Genomic DNA, 23,588 nt, shown 5'->3' on the forward strand with positions numbered 1-23,588 from the left:
TGTTGGGCGAACTCGCTGAAGACGTGCTTTAAGTTTTTTGAGGGTTGTGACGTATTGAACAGAATTTATTGTGCATCCCTGCTCCAAAAAATCAACCAGAATCACACCCTCTGTATCCCAGAAAACTGTTGCCATAACTTTCCCTGCCGATCGCACAGTTTTGAATTTTTTCTTCCTCGGCGAGCTTGTGTGACGCCACTCCATTGACTGCCTCTTTGATTCGGGTTCCAAAAAATGCACCCATGTTTCGTCCCCGGTCACAATTTTTTTCAGAAACTCATCTCCCTCCAAACGGAAGCGCTGCAATGGTTGGGAGGCTATTGTTTTCCTTGCCTCTTTATTCTGATCGGTTAACATTCTTGGAACCCACCGTGCACAAACTTTTGAGTACCCCAATTGTTTAATAATCGTGATCACACTGCCTTTATTAAGAGAAATAATGCGACACACTTCATCTGCAGTCACCCGACGGTCACCACGAATGATGTCATCAACTTGCTGAATGTTGTGTGGAGTCACTGCACTCACCGGCCTGCCGCTCCGCTTTTCGTCAGTCAACGGTGTTTGCCCTTCAGCTTCCTTACAACGACGAACCCATCGTCTAACAGTGCTGACATCCACTGTCACAACACCATACACCTTCTTCAGTCTTTCATGAATGCGTATGGGCGTTTCACCTTCTGCATTCAAGAATTCAATCACACAACGCTGTCTCAAACGAACATCGATGTCGGCCATCTTACAAACTTCTGCTGTGCTGCCACCTGTTGACACAGAAAGTTACTACTGCAGTGGATTGCAGAAGAAGGTTTGAGGAATGGCGCCAAATTCAAATTTTTCACTTAACTTAATTTTTTTAAGTAGAAAAAAAATGGGAGGCATTACTTTTTGACCGACCCTCGTATATTTGCTGAAAAAGTGCTGGGAAAGATGTTGTTCAACACCTAGTTCAACTGTATTGCTGCAACGTTTGCAGTTTTTATGAAGCAGGGATGGCAGCAGCCAGCACATACAGAGACGCACTGCTAGATTTGTAACAAGTCGGTGTAGCTCACACCGCCGTGCAACAGAGCTATTTAGTGAGTGAGTGGATTTCTTGTGAAAGCCTGAAGGATAATTTAAGATAAGCAATATTAGAATAACGTTATAAATTAAGTGAACACATTAAATGTGAAATGAAGAAGTACAAAAGTGAACACGTTAGGACGCCTGTGGCCAAAATTATAGGCGAAGCAAGTAAATGTGTACGCTGTATGTTTATAATCCTCCTGTCAAAATTTTTCGGAGGAGAAACTTTCACTCTAATGATTCGGAGTATGGATTTACGATTTTGCAGATTTACGAGATCTATTAGAAAAGTATTCGACCATTATTTTTTTCGAACACCTGATGGATTTGAATCTAGCGTGCTTGCATAGGCCAGCGTTGAACCTTCGGCGTGCTCATGAAATTGAGGTGGTGTGTAGTGCTCGCCTCGGTTTTTCATATCAATGGGAATGACGGACAGACTGGAGCAACACTGTTCAATCAAAACTCGTCAGGAACTGGACGAGAGCCATGTTGAAACCATTAGGGAGATTCAGACGGCTTACATTGTGACCGAAGATTTGGACATGTAGAGAGTGTCAGTGATATTTTTACTGAAGTTGATAATGGTGGAGCAAAAGCAACTTCGTGTTGAAATATCACAAGACATACTGGATCCCGCAAACAGTGACCTCCAGTCCGAAAGAAGCTTCTGCGGCACGCTTCCAAAAATGGCGGCACTGCTGGAAGAAGTATGTGGAGCCTATGGGAACTCCTTCAGAAGCAGGGCAGAGACGATACAAGAACCGTTTGCATTGTTACCAAATTACCTCCTCCTGCCGCAGCCCGTTAAAGGGTTATAGTAGTAGATACGGAAACATCAAAATTAAAGCACGCGAATTAATCAATTTAATTATGCAAATCAGCCATACGCATTCCCCCAGTTGCCCTATTGGCGGGAATAACGAGATTTGGAGGAAATTTCGAATTTGGGAAAGGAGCTTCACCACGGTTGCTGCTTTAGCTTCAAGACTCGTGAATGCAATTCACAAGGCAATAACAGGAGAGCTCCCTGCAGTGATTTGTCGGAAAGGCTTCTTTTTCTCGTTCGATGAGGACCTACTGCAGTGACAGCTAGGTATAAATGCATATTCAGTTGGGCCAGCGTTCGTGCTGGACGTGCAGACCGCGTGACACGACGCTTCATCCAGTCCCAAACATGCTCAATGGGGGACAGATCCGAAGATCTTGCTGGCCAGGGTAGTTGACTTACACCTTCTAGAGCACGTTGGGTGGCACGGAATACATGCGGACGTGCATTGTCCCGTTGGAACAGCAAGTTCCCTTGCCGGTCTAGGGATGGTAGAACGATGGGTTCGATGACGATTTGGATGTACCGTGCACTACTCAGTGTCCCCTCGACGATCACCAGAGGTGTACGGCCAGTGTAGGAGATCGCTCCCCACACCATGATGCCGGGTGTTGGCCCTGTGTGCCTCGGTCGTATGCAGTCCTGATTGTGGCGCTCACCTGCACGGCGCCAAACACGCATACGACCATCATTGGAACCAAGGCAGAAGCGACTCCCATCGCTGAAGAAGACACGTCTCCATTCGTCCCTCCATTCACGCCTGTCGCGACACCACTGGAGGCGGGCTGCACAACGTTGGGGCGTGAGCAGAAGACGGCCTAACGGGGAGCGGAACCGTAGCCCAGCTTCATGGAGACGGTTGCGAATGGTCCTCGCCAATACCCCAGGAGCAACAGTGTCCCTAATTTGCTGGCAAGTGGCGGTGCGGTCCCCTACGGCACTGCGTAGGATCCTACGGTCTTGGCGCGCATCCTTGCGTCGCTGCGGTCCGGTCCCAGGTCGACGGGCACGTGCACCTTCCGCCGACCACTGGCGACAACATCGATGTACTGTGGAGACCTCACGCCCCACGTGTTGAGCAATTCGGCGGTACGTCCACCCAGCCTCCCGCATGCCCACAATACGCCCTCGCTCAAAGTCCGTCAACTGCACATACAGTTCACGTCCACGGTGTCGCGGTATGCTACCAGTGTTATAGACTGCGATGGAGCTCCGTATGCCACGGCAAACTGGCTGACACTGACGGCGGCGGTGCACAAATGCTGCGCAGCTAGCGCCTTTCGACGGCCAACACCGCGGTTCCTGGTGTGTCCGCTGTGCCGTGCGTGTGATCATTGCTTGTACAGCCCTCTCGCAATGTCCGGAGCAAGTATGGTGGGTCTGACACACCGGTGTCAATGAGTTCTTTTTTCCATTTCCAGGAGTGTAGTAAATAAATGCCGTATGGCTAGGGCCTCCCATCGGGTCTTTCGAGTGGACGCCGCTTCGGCGACTTGCGTGTCACAACACCCAGTCTGTGAGGGGAGAAAATCTCCGACCCAGCCGGGGATCGATACCAGGAATTTAGGTATTATATTCCGTCGCAGTCACCACTCAGCTATCTGGGACGGACAAGAGAAATAGTAGGAGTAATGCACTAAATTACAGGCCCACATCATTAATGTCGACATGCAGCAGGATTATGGAACGTATATTGTGTTCGAGGATTATGAATTACTCGAAGAAAACGGCCTATTGACACACAGACAAGAGGGCTTTAGAAAACATCGTTCTTGTGAAACACAACGAGCTCTTTACTTGTGCCAAGTGTTGTGTGCTATTCATAAGGGATTTCAAATTGATTCCGTATTTCTGAATTTCCGGAAGGCTTTTGACGCTGTACCACGCAACCGGCTTGTTGTGTAATTGTGTGCTTATGGAATATCGTCTCGGTGAAGTGTTTGGATTCGTAATATCTTGTCAGAGAGGTTACAATTCGTAATAATTGACGGAAAGTCATCGAGTAAAACAGAAATGTTTTCAGGCGTTCCTCAAGGAACTGTTATAGGCCCTTTCCTATTGCTTTTCTATTCTAACGATGTGGGAGATATTTTGAGCAGCCCTCATCAGAAGATCAAAACAAATTGCAAAACGAGTTAGAGAAGGTATCTTTATGGTGCGAAAATCAGCAGTTGACTGTAAATAACAAAAAGTGTGAGGTCAACCACGTGAGTGCTAAAAGGAATCGTTAAACTTCGATTACACGATAAATCACCCCACTCTAAAGACCGTAAATTCAACTACATACCTAATAATTACAATTACGAACAACTTATATTGGAAGGAACACACAGAAAATGTTGTGGGGAAGGGTAACCAAAGACTGCGTTTTATTGGAATGACAGAAAATGTAACTGATCTACTAAGGAGACTGCCTACACTACGCTTGTCCATCCTGTTTTACAGGTAGAATACTGCTGACCGATATGGAGCACATCGGAAAAGTTCCAAGAAGGGCGGCATGTTTTGTACTATCGCGCAATTGGTGAGAGAGTGTCACTGAAATGATACAGGATTTGTGATGGACAGCATTAAAACAAAGGCCTTTTTTCGTTGCAGAGGAACCTTCTCACGAAATTGCAATCACCAAATTTCTCCTCGTCAAGTTTTGACGCCGATGTACGTAGGGAGATACGATCATCATGATAAACTAAGGGAAATCAGAGCTCGCACACAAAGATAAAGGCGTTCGTTCTTTCCCTGAGCTATACGAGATTGGAAAAATAGAGAATTGTGAAGGTGGTTCGATGATGCCTCTGCCAGGCACTTAAATTTAATTTGCAGAGTGTCCATGTAGATGTAGATGTAGGTGTAGAGAGCTGGCGGCAGTGCGCGACGACGGTGCGCTCGGGCGCTGAAGGCGGCGGCTGCAGCCGGGCCACGAACCCACGGCTGCTGGGGACGCTCCATCATCCCGCGGCCCGGAGTCGTGATGCTGCTCCAGAATTCGTCGGCTATACCGAGCAGACTGCTGGATGAAGAGTCAGTGACGAATTTCCCGTTCCTCAAATTACAGAATTCTTTCTGTCTCTCTCCAGCCCATTTTTTCCCTTAAAACTAGCGGCTAGTGACATCATTTTTACAAGGACCAGCCCAGGTGTGATGACATCCCTTTCCCTTTGCGGCGGCTACTGATGCGTTGTGCTGTGTTCTGTTGCTTTGATCGAACAGCCCGCTTGCCTTTCTGCTTATACTGTCCAACACGTTTCCACATAGCCGGCTTCCAGCCCGTGGCGGCTAATGCAAGCTGTCTCTTACTACTTTTTCGCTGAAACTTAGCCGTCACTGCAGCTGTTCTGTTAACGGTGCAACGGATTATCTGAATGACACATTTAAATCACGTCTATCTCTTGTTTGTGCCTGATGCTGCCATTTGTATTTGTTTATCGAACTGCGTACTGTCTTGGTCTACTCACAATGAGACTAAGGCAAATCGCCTCACGATGTCTGTCACAGGAAACAGCAATAGTAACAGTAGGTTACAGAGCCGGAAAGAGATGTGGGAGAGAGCAATAAATAATATTACACCCATCTGACTGGTGCTTCATGGTTAGCACTTACTTTTTCTGTCAGGGTGTAAGGTAGGTACTATGATCGTAGCACGACATATTGGCGGACTACAACGATATCAGTGGGACAGATACAGTGGAACGTCCCTGTGTGACTATTAACAGAAATCTCATGAGAGTGCTTGTTTATAACGTGAATCTCCACAAGTTAAAACCAAATCTCGAATTCAAATTGTGCCTTCGTTAATAGTCCGGAATGACTGAGCCTACTGGAGCGATACAGCATGAGTGCTTCTATTCGTCATTGTCAGTCATGAGATGTAAAACTAAACACTGTGGCTATCAAACCGCTTCGACTTGGCAATGACCGACAGCGTTGTTGGATGTCGTCCTGAGGGATATCGTGCGAAATTCTCTCTAATTGGTGCATTACATCGTCAGAATCCCGGTCTGTTTGGAAGGCCCTGGTCATAACGCTCCAAACGTTCTCTGTTGCGGAGACATCCGGCGAACTTTCTGGCCAAAATGGGTAAGCACAAAGACAAGTAATAGAAACCCCCGCTGTGTGCGGGCGGGCATTATCTTGCTGAAATGTAAGTCCATGATGGCTTGCCATGGAGGGTAACAAAACGGGGCGTAGGATACCGCTGACGTACCACTGTGCTGTGATGGGGCTTCCGATGACAACCAAACTGGCCGTGGTATGAGAAGAAACGCCGCTCCCGGTTGTCGGGCTGTGTGAAGGGAGGCAGTCACGTCAGCGTCCTATCGCTGTGTCTGGAGACGCGCGGCAGTGGGTCGCCAATGTGACTGTCGTCCGCTATACGGGCCGACAGCCTTCTCATATTGTAATCATGTATTTGTCCGTATATGTACATCACACCTACCGACTTCCGTCCCATTGGGATAATTCCTTCGTGGCACTTTTTTTTACTTTTTCTTTTCTTCTTAGAGTCTATGCAGTCAACTGATCATGATAAGTTGGCAGTTGCTTTAATTTTAACATAAATAACTATCGCCCTAGGCAGGACGCATGAACTTGGTCACTGTTGCCATACGAAGTATGTCCTTTCTTGGTAAGATTACAGAACTTACCCGCATGGAGATAACGATGAATGTAAAACTCTTCCTCAGTCATTCTTGCGCAGCACCCAACTTCTGCGTACATTAAGCTTGCCCTTACAAGTATAAGCACGTGTGTCATTATTAACCTTTCGTGACTAAATTCATAAGAGGCTGCAGCACAGGACTGCGTAGTAAGAGACAGAAAATGAACGCGGCTGGCGAATGGATCCGGCATCACTCTCTTACTTTATTGAGTTGGAAGAACAATTTTGCCACAAAGAGAACACGTTCAGCTGTGGAGAAAGTGGAACATAAGAAAATGAAAACTATTAACACTAATTTGGAGCAAACTGACGTAACTTTTGACTGTGGCGACTAAAGAAGAACGGCGCTTTGACTTCTCAGAAAAGTTGTTTGAAACACGAGATATTTTAATCATTTTATTACAATGTGTAAAAATAAGAAATTCTCAGATTATTTGTGCACTGAAGGTGGTCTCATGGTAATACAATGACCCACCTGATGCATAACGGAGCGACCATGCCACGTGGACAGGTGTTACATGAACCTTTAGTAAACACAGAAGTTAAATGTGTATGCGATAAAGCATTGCTTGTATTTCCCTAGCATAAGGTCTCTACTTTGAAAGAGTTAGTATGAGCTTGATAGTCATGTTAAATTTCGAGAATGTCTTTGATTTCACCACTCATGCAGACGTTAGTCATTCGTGAAGGGAACAAGTCTGTACCCTACATGGCATTGGAATAGAACATTACGTTATTTTACCTTAGGGCAACTAAATTGTCAACCGAAGTCTGAAAAACATAGGAAACGTGTTACGGTCTCACTATTGTAATCTCCAGCCACGACTTCGAAGCTGACCGGCTCTCTCCGAGCTCAGACGAACAGTGGGAAGTCTGTGTCCTCCCACACATTTGTTCGCGTCTCTCGAAAGAAGGCACGAAGACAAAGCACGGCGCGCAGAAAGCGAGTCGTAGCTCACGTATCTTTCTCAAATAATATGTGCAGGGCACGTTTTATGAAACAAGGCAAAGAAGTCGACCGTTACAGCATTACTATATTCATGAAGGAAATGCTACGTTAACGGTCCAAATTATCGATATTCCCGATACATCGATGAGTCGTTGGCATCTTTAAGCACGCAGACGTGCGCGCTTGAGGCAGCACTAGAACAGCAGATCGTAGTAGTGTGTATGTGTGTGGGGGGGGGGGGGGGGGCTGTGTGGGTGGGTGGGTGTGCGGGTGTGTGTGTGTGTGTGTGTGTGTGTGTGTGTGTGTACTCACCTCGGCTTTAGGCTGCGGCCGGTCTTCACACGAGCACACCCCAGGCGGTCCCGGTGGCCCTCTCCAGAGCTGCAACACAACGAGCAAGCGGTCTTAGAACGAGGAACCGACTCGCAGGATGCATATGAGCTGCATTAAGTAATACGAATTTGTAACACCATCAACTGGTTTCACATATACACTTTACAAGTAGATGAAAAGCTGCCGCATTTGCAATTAAATATTGTAAATAAATATTTATTTGGAAATTTGGAAATTAATATGAGGCCGTGTGTAGATCTGTTGTAATTAAAGGAAGTATGACTTCTCCATTGGCGACTCCATGGCGTGTTGAGTGCACCACGACCAAAATAGTGGATAGAATTGGAAAGAAAACCAGCATCGGCCATATTTTGTTGTTTTATTGTCATTTTTGGTCACTTAGCAACCATCCTCAGTGCTGTAATATACAATTAAAATTGGTAGGCACTGATTGTTGTTGTGGTCTTCAGTCCTGAGACTGGTTTGTTGCCGCTCTCCATACTACTCTATCCTGTGGAAGCTTTATCATCTCCCAGTACCTACTGCAGCCTACATCCTTCTGAATCTGCTTAGTGTAGTCATCTCTTGGTCTCCCTCTACCATTTTTACCCTCCATGCTGTCCTCCAATACTAAATTGGTGATCCCTTGATGCCTCAGAACATGTCCTACCAACCGATCCCTTCTTCTAGCCAAGTTGTGCCACAAACTTCTCTTCTCCCCAATCCTATTCAATACCTTTTTCATTAGTTATGTGGTCTACCCATCTAATCTTCAGCATTCTTCTGTAGCACCACATTTCGAAAGCTTCTATTCTCTTCTTGTCCAAACTATTTATCGTCCATGTTTCACTTCCATACATGGCTACACTCCATACAAATACTTTCAGAAACGACTTCCTGACAAACCTATACTCGACGTTAACAAAATTTCTCTTCTTCAGAAATGCTTTCCTTGCCATCGCCAGTCTACATTTTATATCCTCTGTACTTCGACCATCATCAGTTATTTTGCTCCCCAAATAGCATAACTCCTTTACTACTTTAAGTGTGTCATTTCCTAATCCAATTCCCCGATCACCCAACTTAATTCGACTACATTCCATATCAAGCTATAACCACAAGGTTAGAGCGATCACATGTGCTGATTTTTCCTTCCAATTCTTTCTAGTATGATTTCTGATGCACACATAGTAAGTTACGACAGGAAAGTTGAAGCTGCTTTGAAAGAGAAACGGAAAATGGAACGAGTACCTCTGCAGCAGAGAAATCTGGGGATTGGAAAGGAAAATATGGCAGAATGTCACCAGTGTGTGTTCAAACACAGGGACAGTCAAATGAGAGCGTGTGCCAAACACATTTGGTGGTATGCAAGTGTCCACGAACAAATTAGTTATACCGATAAAAATAGTTGAATGTAATTGCTGTGTCTTCTGAACAAGACATAACCAGGCCAAAAACACTACAGGCGCAAGGATGCGAGCTGCTGTCAGTACCATAGAGACTCGCCCCTCGCGCGAGATCCACCAGCGACACGGTTGGCGCTGAAGTTAAAGATACCGACTTTGCCTCGGGCAATTGCGGGCCAAGTGCAGTCCACCAATGACCAGACAAAAACGATCAGAATCCTACTCGGACGACAGAAGAAGAGCAGCTGCCGCCTACTTGGTTATAGATCATCGTCCAGCGTTGACTTGGACAGGGATAGTCGTTTAATGAACTTTTAGAAGTGAACAGACAGCTGTTGTGAAATTCATTTGCTACATTCTGTGAAGTTTACCTCTGATCAATTGCACTTAGCCATTGAGGGCCTTTTTTGTGTTATATTAAAAACACTTTTGCAGACTTCATTGTTCAACTAGTCACAAAGACAAGTAAACTTTTTAACTCATTTGTGTGAATTCGTTACTAATTTGTTGAAGTGTTCTAGAACCTTCGTTCTCCTATCGTGTTACCTGGGCCTGGAGCACAGTTGTGTAATAGTGGCACAAATTGTCTTAGCGGTGTACTGCAACAGGAGCCGTTTCATGAACTCACATACTCGGCCGACCGCAACAATTGTGGCATCTCGGCCGCCACAGCAGTAGCGAAACTGGCGACGGGGGTTTACGAAAGCAATAGTTTAAGAACACGGAGAACTTCAAAGTATGAAATATTCACACATCTGCCTCTAGGCAACGTTTCGTATCCGACAGTGATTTGGACTGTCTGCTCAGCCCGAGTATCGAGTGGGGAAAGGTGAGGCTTGAGCTCGCTCCCAGTACGTCATGGGGGCCGTCCTGTGACGCGAGAGCGTCCGTGAGCACAGTTGCTTCGCGCTCTGTTCGGCACTGTTCACTACTTACGGCCGGCCGTGCTGACCGAGCGGTTCTAGGCGCTACAGTCTGGAACCGCGCGACAGCTACGGTCGCAGGTTCGAATCCTGCCTCGGGCATGGATGTTTCTGATGTGCTTACGTTAGTTAGGTTTAAGTAGTTCCAAGTTCTAGGGGACTGATGACCTCAGAAGTCAAGTCCCATAGCGCTCAGAGCCATTTGAATTTGAACTACTCTACGAAGTCTTCTATATGTGGTATTGAGAGTAGAGTGATTCACGTAGCCAGTGTATGTGTTTTCCTGTTCGGATCCCTCCCTGGACTGTTTGTGCACACTTACGACAACTTCTAATATTCTGTGGACTTTGCTTCTGGCTACATGTTCACTATGTGAACTCTGCCGTCGTGGACCACAGCAATCACCTTCTTATTCCACCGTTACCTGATTCAATGCCCTACCTACATCCAGTATCATACAAAAATTTTCACACGTTGTTTCCACAGATTTCTGTTAATTAATTGTTAGCTACTGAAATGTCATGATTCAAAGTCAGATCTTAACTTAGCACTTAACTACACGATCTGTCCAATTAGATGAGAGGCTGATTTTATTCCCGGCATATAACCGACTGAGCCGGCCGTTGTGGCCGAGTGGTTCTAGGCACTTCAGTCTGGAACTGCGCGACCGCTACGGTCGCAGTTTCGAATCCTGCCTTGGGCATGGATGTGTGCGATGTCCTTAGGTTAGTAGTTCTAACTTCTAGGGACTGATGACCTCAGATGTTAAGTCTAATAGCGTTCAGAGCTATTTGAACCATATAACCGACAGCAGTGCAGTAACTAGAGTGATAGCTTAAACCAACAAACGTAAATAACAGATATGCATTCATCTAGGGCAGGCAGTGTTAAGCAGTCGACATGCAGACATGGTGTACCGAAGTTGTTGTGTCGTGTATCACAGAGACAAAGTTGTTGTGTCACATAATCCAATGGAGGAACATTTATAATAAGTTTTGTAAATTTGTAGTAAGGTAATATGGGACCAAACTGCAGCGGTCATCGGTCCCTAGTCTTACACAGAGCTTAATCTACCCTAAACTAACTTACGCTAAGGTCAAAACACGCACACACCCACGTCCGAGGGAGGACTCGAACCTCCGGCGGGGGGGCCACGCGGATCGTCACAAGGCGCCTCACACCGTACCGCTACCCCGCGCGGCCATCATTTATAAATCAAGTATTCAAGAAATTCTGCCGAATGGTTTGAAAACGAGGCAACCGTGTGCAGAGTTTGCCCTCCACACCCAGACTACAGCGTGTGGACGCCTGTCCCGATTTGATTGAAGTGCAAAACACGAGAAGTTCTTTTCTGGTCCCGGCGGAGGTTCGAGTCCTCCTTCGGGCATGAGTGTGAATGTTTGTTCTTAGGATAATTTACGTTAAGTAGTCTGTAAGCTAAGCGACGGATTACGTTAGCAGTTAAGTCCCATAAGATTTCAAACACTTTTTCTTTTTCCTTTCTGGAAAAATCCACATGGGTGACAATATTTGGCGTTATCAGAATGAAACCACACTACAGCTGTAAACAACAAATGCGCATTTCGCTTGTGAGATGTGACCAGACAGCATTAACCAGTGGATGTGCGGCTGTTGCGTTTCAACGTAGTTGCGTCACAAATTTCGATAGAGCCACATCTGTAAATCAAGTGCTGCAAACGTTCTCCACAATGTTTCGAAGAAGAGAAAAGTGCGTGCAAAGTTTTTCACGCACATCCTTACCCCAAACAAAAATAACGGGGTGCGGACATACCACGAACTTATTGAAATATAAAACACGGACAGTTTGTTTCTGAAAAAAAAAACACCACAGCCGACGAGTCTTGGTGTTAACAGTGCGAACCTACCATAAAACAACAAACTGCATTCACATGTAGGGTGAACGACACTCAAGACAATGTGACGCGCGAGTTGATTAACATCCCAAAAAGATCTCTTTTGACAGTTTCACACAGTTGTGTGAACATTCTGTGCATTGTACTCAAGTGGAGTGAAACTAACACCTGATGCACTGAAACGACAACCGTAACTTTTCGTTATTCATACTAATCCAGTCTCGGAAACCATTGAATACTGTTGCGTGTGAGCGTGTGTACAGCTGTTGTATACGATTAATAATGTCAGTAAATTCGTTAATAGTCTTTTACACCTGCTAGCTAAATAAATGTTCCCATGTGCTCTCCAACGACGCTTCAGTGAGCCTACCATTTTAGTATCGCAGTAGTTAATTTTGGTAGAATTGCCATATTTATGATACGATATCTGCCTAACATCTAAAGTATCGAATGTCACGAGATGGGGCAGCAGGCGATACGATGAAGTGTGAAGGCGACAAGCCGATAGACAACAGGGCAAAGTTTATCTGCCTGATTTGGGGAACAAAGTATTTATCCAGAGGAGAGAATGGGGGAGGAGAGGCATGTAAAAAAGTAGAGAGGAATATTGCTTCTTGAGTTAGGCTGAGGTTATCAGTCCCCTAGAACTTAGAAGTACTTAAATCTAACTAACTTATGGACATCACAAACATCCATGTTCGAGGCAGGATTCGAACCTGCGACCGTAGCGGTGTTTTCAAGCACAGTACAACAGGGATTCCGCTTGGCAAGGTTTCTAAAAGTTCTTGATATGATTTCAGAAGTATGTGGCACCAGATGCCTACACACAGGTCAAGCAATTCATGCAAATTACGGGATGATGATTTAAGGACACGCATCTGGTGCCTGATGTGAGTCCCAGTGAGTAAAGATCAGCCGCAATTGCTGGCCAAGGCATCAGTGTGAATTCACTATAATGCCCCTCAAACCACTGTACCACTATGTGACCTTGCAACACAGACAGCTAACCTGCTGGAAGATGCCTTCGCCGCAGGGGGAGACTTCAAGTTTGAAGCGATGCAGGTGACCCGCAGTAACGCTCACGTAGGTCCCTATTGTCATGGTGTCTTCGATTACCACCACAGATGCCACGGAGTCCCAACTCAGTGCACTCCATTGGATAACTCTGTCCTCGTCGGCCTTCACCTTTTGCGCATTGCATCTTTCGTGCTGCCATTCGCCTGGAAGACGGCGTGTAGGGACCCAACCATTGACTTGGTGTGACAAGAGATGCGATTCATTCGACAGGCGACACAGCCCTAATGTACCACGGTGACCGGCGTATTGAACGAAGATTGTGTTAAAATAGGGTTTTACAAACATAAGAGTGGGAAATAATATGGTGTACTGAAATAATGAATTGAATAAAGGTCACTTCAGACCTTTGTTGTTTTCCATTCTTCCAATATGTCTTATTTTACCTAGCACATGTTAAAGAGAAGTGGCATTCTTACTTCTAAGACAATTTCTCCGTGTTTAATCGATTCGGTATTTATTCTATCTCTTCTTGTGCCACTAATCTCACACCACACATACACACACAAATCCAGTACTGCCACAAAGTTGTTGAAATTCTTCGCCGACGGAGATAAATTTTTGTGTGGTTTGCGAAACACGATCGATTTGAAAACCAAATTCACATTCGGCTGTTAATAAACATAACACAACAGATAGAACAGATGCCCTTTGATCAACAGCATTTCTGTAAATACTATTTCGGTCAATGTGAGAGGTTACTCTTTCGGAGCTATCTTGGAAGGACATCACTCTGGCGATCGTCATATATTCATTTATTCGACGAGCCATAGAGATGCTATCGGCTGGAGCAGTCCTTGAGTCATGGGCAAATAGTTAATGTCAGGTGAATCATCTATTAATCAGGAACAGACTCTAAGCAGTTGTACGAATGCGGCCTCCTGAAATAATTCCGTGAGTCCTTACATTATATTTGCCCCGTTTCGTTGAGACAACAGAACCACTGAAAAATACGAAACTACTGTCGAAATCACAACTGAAATTCTAATGTGCTTCGCGCCCAGAACTCAGCAGTCCGAACTGCGCGCGTCTTTTGCTGTTTCTTACGTGTACACAAGCACAGTGGTATGTGCAAAAGAAGACTCGTCACTTTCATCGTTCGATAGTTCGGTATTTTTGTCTTATTTTCTTCTATTATTTCCCACTTCAGGCTGTTTATTGTTTGTTACGGTTCTCATTTTTCCTAAGACACCCAATATCTCATTTTAGTTCGTATTTACCTATCCTTTACGGAAATATTTCTAGATATATCAGTTAAAGTCCCTCCCGCGCTCCCCCCCCCCCCCCCCCCCCCAATCCAATCGTCTCTTCATTCCTCTAACTGCCCATTTAAGTTGCGCGTGTCTGGTTAATTTCTGTTTTTGTCTTTTCTTTTACATCCCAATCTACATCTTAGAATCTTCATCCTTGTATGCTGGAAATACTTTTTTTTTTCTTCTTCTTTACCACCCATGATACACTTACATTTAAGAGCAATGCTAGAAATGGTAGCATTTATTGTCAATGAAAATTTTGTCCTTAGTTGCGTCTTTACTTCTGAATGCCATGTTTCCAGTTTCATGCTTAGAAATTTCCAGATTACACTTATAAGGTGTTTTGTTCCGTTCATTAACTTCTACCTACATGTCATTTTTTTACAAGCTGTTTTGTTCCATTCATTAACTGCTACTTAAATATCACTTTATTTTACTTTTGCACCGTCAATGTTAATATTAAATGGAGGAGCTGAAAATTAAATTTTTTCTCTGACACTTGTGTCTGTTCGGCCTGCGTTTCTTACATTTCCATTTAAATCCAACACAAATAATGAGTTATCTATATGATCCGAAGTGCTTTTTCACGTGAAAAACCTGTTCTACATTAAATTCTGTAGACTTTCTTCTTAAAAACTATCGACACTTTCTGAAAATCTGTAAGTTATATTTCTTGTGGAAATAGTCGATATTGTATTACTTAAATACGACTCTTTCCAAGGCGATATACTGCACAAAGTTTCACAAAGTCTTGTAGTAATTTCATTCCAGTATGGCGCTGAAGGACTATGTGAAGAGTATTTGTGAACTAATGTAAAGAGTTCACATGAGATGTAATTCCACAAATAACTCTTTATAACAACATACAGCAGTAACAACAGTAGGCAGTAAACAATCAAGGATTGTCAGGTGCGAAACGTTATCAACATCATCATGATTTCGCCTCGCTAACGTCATGGAAGATAAATTATGCTTCGTTTAAGAACGTAATATATATTGTGAGAGTTGCTGATGATCAGTCAAGTCTCAAAGCGCTTAGCGAAATGTTTCGCCTACTTGAGTTACGTTGGACTATCACAAGCTCCATTTTGCCCAGGATTTTTTTTATGATAATTGATGTTGAGGAACATACGTACGCCGATTTCGGTATCCTTATTGATATGACCCCAAAATCATTCATATCAATAAATCTGAGCATGTTACAAGAGATTTACTGAGGGTGAAGCTTAGGATTTGAAATGGGTAATGTTAACTAATACAATAACATGTGCCTTCCTACAGTACATTTTGTTACCAATATTGATGAGGATCACAATGATCCCTACGCCTTAACATTAACATTAAAGGGAGTAATAAGAAATTTAGTGACGAAATCTACCCATTTATTTGAACATACCTGTAAATGGTATCAGGCGACAGAAAGCCGAAAGTCACAGATGGAGCGTCAATAACAGTAGTTTTATCTCGATACAAGGGGAAAAGTCTTTAAAGACCGTCCATAAATTAACTGACTTGCAAATTTTCTCTACAAACCCATCCATAATTGCACCGTTTCTCTCTCAAATGGTTTCTTTGTCTGCTCTGTCCCACAGAACAGAGTTTCCACAATTCTGAGACGGGTGGTGCAGATGAGTCCCTTAGGTGACAGTTGACCGCTTGGTATCTGTACTACGTGGTAATGGTTGAGACTGATGAACAATCGGTCGAACAAGGGCCTTGTAAGACGCATCTTTCGTGGAGTGAGATATATTTCCGTAGGTTCAAATAGTTCAAATGGCTCTGAGCACTATGAGAGTTAACTTCTGAGGGCATCAGTCCCCTTCAACTTAGAACTACTTCAACCTAACTAACCTAAGGACATCATACACATCGATGCCCGAGGCAGGATTCGAACCTGCGACCGTAGCGGTCGCGCGGTGTCCGACTGAAGCGCCTAGAACCGCTCGGCCACTCCGGCCGGCACATTTCCTCAGGATTCTCCCTATTAATCTCATTTTGGCATATGCTTTTCCTACTTGAAGCCGCTCTGGATAGTTACTACCAGATATTTTCCGCCAGATACTGTGTACAGAAAAAGTCATCAGTTGTGTAGATGTGCAGTAGTGGAATTCTTTTGCTACATATACGCAATTTTCCCATTTTTTATTGACGTTCAGGGACACATGCAGAGACTGCGCTCTTCATACGTTCTCTGCAGGTCAATCGGCAAATCGATACTGTCTTTAGAAGTTGCTACTTTCTTATAGATAGCCTTAAGGAGCCTCAGACGCCCTGTATTAGATCATTTATGTACATGGTAAAACACAGCGGCCATATCACACTTCCTCATGGTGCTCCAGAAATTACCTTAATATCTATCGATTTTGTTCCGTTAAGAGGGACGTGTTGAATTCATGTCTTTAATCCAATCGCAAATCTGGTGCTATACTCGCTAAGCTCTACGCTGGAGTGCGGGACCGTGTCAAATGCCTTCCTGAAATTGAGGAACTTGGCATCAATATCAGCTTCATCGTCCACGGCGCTGTGGCTCTCGTGGAAGAAAAGAGCTATCACTAACGTGTTCATTAGTTTATGGATGTAATGTCCATATCAGACTAAAAGTATGTAGTTTCTTCTTACTTATTTTCACGGCGAGTAAACATGACTTGCGAACCGAAATCGTTAGAATAATTAAGGAAATTATTTGAGAATGTGGCTGCAGTTAAATATAATGTTGTAGGTGGTTTAACGTCTGACGAAGGGGAAGAACTGAGGGGGAATCTTCCGAAACCACCCAACGTATACGCTGTAGTACGCTATACGCAAACGCGATGTGCACTGCATAGGTTGCTAAAAACGGGGGATGTACCTACACTGAACAGCCAAAGCATTTCACCATCTATCTAATAGACGGTATGTCTACATCTGGCACGAATAACTGCGGTAACACGTCAAGGCATGGAAGCAGTGGCGCCATGCTAGGCCGCTGGAGGTGGTTGGCACCACATCTGCGCACACAAATCATCTAATTCCCATAAATTCCGGGGAAGGGACGATTAGCTCGACACGACGTTCAACCACATGCCAGATGTGTTCCACAACGGGGTCAGATCTTGCGAGCTGGATATCAACTGGAAAAAGTCAATGTGTTCCTCGAACCACTTCGTCACACTCCTGGACATATGACATGCCGCATTATCTTTCTGAAGAATGCCACTGCCGTCAGCAAACATGATCGACATGAGGAGGTGTATGTGGTCTGCAACCACTGTACGATACTCTTTGACCATCATGTTGCCTTGCAAGAGCTCCACTGGACCCATAGATGTCCACGTAAATATTCCCCAGAGCAAAATGATCCGCCACCATCTTGTCTGCGTCCCACAGTACAGGTGCCCTGGAAGACGACAGATTCGCGCCCTCCCATCGGCACGATGAAGAAGGTATTGGGATTCATCATACCATGCGACGCTCTGCCACTGCGCCAAAGTCCAGTGATAACGGCCATGTGCCCACTGCAGTCCTAGTTGCCGATGTCACACAGTTAACACTGCCACATGCATGCGTAGCCGGCTGCGGTGGCCCATCTTTAGGAGTGGGTCCAGACACTTCTGTGCTCTGCCCAGCATTAATGTCTTCGTTCGGTGACTGTCCTGTTTTACAAGTCCGCGCAGCCCACGACGTCCGACATCTGCAACGAGAGGTGGCCACCCAACTCCACGACGTCACCTTGGTTTCGGCACGTGTTGAAGACACTCACCACAGCATTCCTGAAAGTTTCTTGCCGAACCTCCGGGCCACCAAAATCTGCCCTTGGTCAGTTTAAGGTAGATCTTCATCTACATTTATACTCCGCAAGCCGCCCAACGGTGTGTGGCGGAGAGAACTTTACGCGCCACTGTAATTATCTCCCTTTTCTGTTCCAGTCGCGTATAGTTCGCGGGAAGAACGACTGTCTGAAGGCCTCCGTGCGCGCTCGAATCTCTCTAATTTTACATTCGTGATCTCCTCGGGAGGTATAGGTAGGGGGAAGCAATATATTCGATACCTCATCTAGAAACGCACCCTCTCCAAACCTGGCGAGCAAGCTACACCGCGATGCAGAGCACCTCTCTTGCAGACTCTGCCACTTGAGTTTACTAAACATCTCCGTAACGCTATCACGGTTACCAAACAACCGTGTGACGAAACGCGCAGCCCTTCTTTGGATCTTCTCTATCTCTTCCGTCAACCCGATCTGGTACGGATCCCACACTGATGAGCAATACTCAAGTATAGGTCGAACGAGTGTTTTGTAAGCCACCTCCTTTGTTGATGGACTACATTTTCTAAGGACTCAAAAAATGGTTCAAATGGCTCTGAGCACTATGGGACTCAACTGCTGTGGTCATTAGTCCCCTAGAACTTAGAACTGCTTAAACCTAACTAACCTAAGGACATCACACACATCCATGCCCGAGGCAGGAGTCGAACCTGCGGCCGTAGCTGTCACACGGTTCCAGACTGCGCGCCTAGAACCGCGATACCACGGCGGCCGGCTCTAAGGACTCTCCCAATCAATCTCAACCTGGTACCCACCTTACCAACAATTAATTTTATATGATCGTTCCACTTCAAATCGTTCCGCACGCATACTCCCAGATATTTTACAGAAGTAACTGCTACCAGTGTTTGTTCCGCTATCATATAATCATACAATAAAGGATCCTTCTTTCTATTTATTCGCAATACATTACATTTGTCTATGTTAAGGGTCAGTTGCCACTCCCTACACCAAGTGCCTATCCGCTGCAGATCTTCCTGCATTTCGCTACAATTTTGTAATGCTGCAACTCCTCTGTATACTACAGCATCATCCGCGAAAAGCCGCATGGAACTTCCAACACTATCTACTAAGTCATTTATATATATTTTGAAAAGCAATGGTCCCATAACACTCCCCTGTGGCACGTCAGAGGTTACTTTAACGTCTGTAGACGTCTCTCCATTGATAACAACATGCTGTGTTCTGTTTGCTAAAAAGTCTTCAATCCAGCCACACAGCTGGTCTAATATTCCGTAGGCTCTTACTTTGTTTATCATGCGACAGTGCGGAACTGTATCGAACGCCTTCCGGAAGTCAAGGAAAATAGCATTTACCTGGGAGCCAGTTCTAATATTTTATGGGTCTCATGAACAAATAAAGCGAGTTGGGTCTCACACGATCGCTGTTTCCGGAATCCATGTTGATTCCTACAGAGTAGCTTTTCCCATTCTGCAAACGCACACCACACCCACTGACACTGCATTCCCCGTGCGTGTGTCTGACTGCCAGTTACTCCTTCCAAGGTGACGCTGCTACCATCTGGACGGGTGTATTGCCATAGTGGGTTCGTGGTGAGAATGTTCTGGGTGATGAGTGTACAGTGTACTGCTGGGCGGCTGGAGCACTGAGTCCTGTGAGTACCGAACGGTCCGCCCTCGGTAGCTGAGTGGTCAGAGCAACAGAATGTCAACCCTAAGCACCTTGGTTAGATTCCCGGCTGGGTCGGAGATTTTCTCCGCTCAGGGACTGGGTGTTGTGTTGCCCTAATCATCATCATTTCATCATCATCGATTCGCAAGTCGTTGAAGTGGCGTCAAATCGAAAGACTTGCACCCTGCGGACGGTCTACGTGACGGAAGGCCCTCGTCAGACGACATTTATTTGAGTGCCGAGCGAGGTGGCCCACTGGTTGGCACACTAGACTCGCATTCGGGAGGACGACGGCTCAAACCCGTCTCCTGCCACCCTGATTTAGGTTTCCCGTGATCTCCCTAAATCGTTTCAGGAAAATGCCAGGATGGTTCCTTTGAAAGGTCACGGCCGATTTCCTTCCCCATACTTCCCTAATCCGAGCTTGAGCTTCGTCTCTAATGAACTCGTTGTCGACGGGACGTTAAACACTAATCTCCTCCTCTTGTCAGTGGATCCCAGTTGCAAGTTGCCTACTCAGTGGCTCCCAGCAGCGGAAAAATTTTTATTTTGTGTGCTTCCTATAATTAGTGACAGAATTTAAAATTTTGAAATGCTGTCACAATCCTCATCACACGAGGTATAATGTTACGTTAAAGTCTTAAGGGAGCAACGCAAGTATTTAAGTTGGAAATTGTGTACATGCTTGATGTTGTGTAGTTCGCTGTGCACAAGCGATCCAGATTGCTTTCACCCAGGATTTGAGAATGATTACTTAGTGCCCTGGAACAGTTTTTCACTCATTACTTCAATTCTTTCAAAACCTTACGTCGGTGACACATTCCAGAAAATTGTGAGAGGAAAGATGTTTCATCGCTTACTACCTTTTGGCTGTTCATGCATTTATATTTCAGCATCAGGGGTGGGGTTTTCGTTTGATACGTCTTGATTACTTAATCCATTCTCAGCACATTTTGCGCACAATATATACATTTGCCACTGAATGTACTTGCAGTACTACATAACTGTATAAAACACAATTCAGTAGATATGACGTCGTAAACATTTAAACGCGTAGAAACTAGAATTTTCCGTAAAATAGAGCATTCTTTTTATTGTTGTCGATATAAGCGTGAGGCAATTTTATACAGGATAGGGAAAATAAAAGTGGCCTGGAGAATAGAGTTCCAGAATGCAAAGAAACAAAACAGAGGAAAGGAATCCAGACTGCACTAGATTTTGAAATTGGGATCTGGTCAGCAAGTTGCTGAGGGTGGATCGAAGCTGGCCTTCTGGGATTGCTGCAGTCTCATCCGAAATGTTCCACTGAAGTTCTTGAAGACTCTGATGCGGTACACCTCAGACCGGAGGGTTCCCCACATAAAGTAATCTCATACTTATGTGTCACGTGACCTAGGGCCGCGACAAAACGGACCTCTGCTAACAGCTCTGTTGGGTGTGAAGATTGTGTAAATGTTGTCCAAGGTTTGGCCGGCACTATTGGCAATTGGTTCATCACGTTGGAAATAACTGTAACTATTTTCCTTCACCGTGAATGCTGTCACAAATGGTTTGCATTAGTCTTAGCGACTTTTAATTTGCCCCACTCTGTACAAGGTAGTTCGATCTTTTAAAGAGTCTGAACTGAGGGTTACTGTATGGATAAAGTGGGACTGATGTAATGGCATGGCAGATAAGCAAAGAAGTTTAGAAAAGTAGGGGGTGCCTCAGGCATCAGTATTGGGGCCGTTCCTGTTCCTTATTTATATAAATGATATGCCCTCTAGTATTATGGGTAACTCTAAAATATTTCTGTTTGATGATGACACTAGCTTGGTAGTAAAGTATGTTGTGTGCAACATTGACTCGGTTTCAAATAGTGCAGTACATTACCTCAATTCATGGCTTGTAGAAAATAAACTAACGTTAAATCACAGTAAGACTCAGTTTTTACAGTTTCTAACGCACAATTCAATAAAACCAGACGTTTTAATCTCACAGAACGGGTATATGATTAGTGAAACTGAACAGTTCAAATTTCTAGGTGTTGAGATAGGTAGTAGGCTGTCGTAGAAAGCCCACGTTCAGGATCTTGTTCAAAGACTTAATACTGCATTTTTACTATTCGAACGGTATCAAAAGTGACAAGTAAATTAGTCACCGTCATCATCATCATCATCATCATCATTTAAGACTGATTATGCCTTTCAGCGTTCAGTCTGGAGCATAGCCCCCCTTATAAAATTCCTCCATGATCCCCTATTCAGTGCTAATATTGGTGCCTCTTCTGATGTTAAACCTATTACTTGAAAATCATTCTTAACCGAATCCAGGTACCTTCTCCTTGGTCTGCCCCGACTCCTCCTACCCTCTGCTGCTGAACCCATGAGTCTCTTGGGTAACCTTGCTTCTCCCATGCATGTAACATGACCCCACCATCTAATCCTGTTCGCCCTGACTGCTACATCTATAGAGTTCATTCCCAGTTTTTCTTTGATTTCCTCATTGTTCCCATCTACTAGTACCTGCAATCATCCTAGCTACTTTCATATCCGTAACCTCAACCTTGTTGTTAAGGTAACCTAAATCCACCCAGCTTTCGCTCCCATACTACAAAGTTGGCCGAAAGATTGATCGGTGCACAGATAACTTAGTCAGTAAATTAGTGTACTGTGCTTATTTTCATTCACTTATATCGTATGGTATTATGTTTTGGGGTAACCTTTCCCATTGTAGAAGGATAATTTTGGCTCAGAAACGGGCGGTTCGGGCAATAAGTGGTGTGAGTTCACGAACCTCTTGTCGACCTCTGCTCACGAGTCTGGGTATTTTGACATTGGCATCTCAATATGTATATTCCTTATTGTCGTTTCTTGTTACCAATATTAGTTTATTCCCAAGAATAAGTAGTTTTCACTCGGTTAATACTCGGCAGAAACAAACCTCCATTTGGATCGAACTTCCGTAACTCTTGTGCAACAAGGTTTGCAGTACACTGCTGCATCCATTCTCAATAAGCTGCCACTCGAATTCAAAAATCTTAGGAGTAATCCACGCGCTTTCAAATCTAAACTGAAGAGTTTGCTCATGGGTCACTCCTTTTATTCAGTCGAGGAGTTTCTTGAAAAATTAAGCTGATTCTTATTGTATTGCTGATAGCGTTTATTTAAACTTATGGACAGACTTTTTTCAGGTTCATGAACATTTATTTTTGTGTGTTATTACTTTTATGTTGTAAGTTCATGTACTGACACGTTCCATGACCTTGGAGATTTGCTCCTCGATTTGGTCCTACGGAACTTGAAGAGTAAATAAATAAATAAATAAAATAAAAACAGCCCTTACAGAACCGGATCATTAAGAAGTAATAAATCAAGAAGTAATAAACAAGAACGCCACCCCTGATGTTGAAGAATAAGTGCATGAACAGTCAAAAGGTAGTATGAGATGAAATTTTTTTCTCTCACAATTTTCTGGAAAGTGTCACCTACGTAAGGTTATGCAAGAATTGAACTAATACTTGAAAAATTGTTGCAGGTCACTAAGTAATCATTCTCAAATCCTGGTTAAAAGCAATCTAGATCGCTTGTGCAAAGCGAGCTACAGAACCACAAGGCATGTACACAGTTTCTAACTTAAATACTTGAGTTGCTCCCTTAAAACTTTAACGAAAGATTATATCTCCTGTGAGTAGATTGTGAGGCAACGGCCTTGACGCAGTGGATACACCGGTTCCCGTGAGCGCTGTCGGGCGTGGTCGGCACTTGGATGGGTGACCATCCAGGCTGCCTTGCGTTGTTGCCATTTTT

At 44.5% G+C, this 23,588-nt stretch overlaps 1 protein-coding gene across 1 annotated transcript in view; it reads right to left on the bottom strand.

The window, feature by feature from the left end:
- The window catches only part of LOC126354239 (collagen alpha-1(XVIII) chain-like), a 504,706-nt gene that overhangs the window by 388,648 nt on the left and 92,470 nt on the right, over positions 1-23,588 (bottom strand). Inside the window, exon 4 of the mRNA XM_050003737.1 lies at positions 7,816-7,884. Coding sequence (XP_049859694.1) covers positions 7,816-7,884 — 69 coding nt within the window. The remainder of the gene's footprint in view (positions 1-7,815; positions 7,885-23,588) is intronic.

This window comes from Schistocerca gregaria, chromosome 3 (assembly GCF_023897955.1).
Source record: "Schistocerca gregaria isolate iqSchGreg1 chromosome 3, iqSchGreg1.2, whole genome shotgun sequence".
In the NCBI taxonomy this organism is placed as follows: Eukaryota; Metazoa; Arthropoda; class Insecta; order Orthoptera; family Acrididae; genus Schistocerca; species Schistocerca gregaria.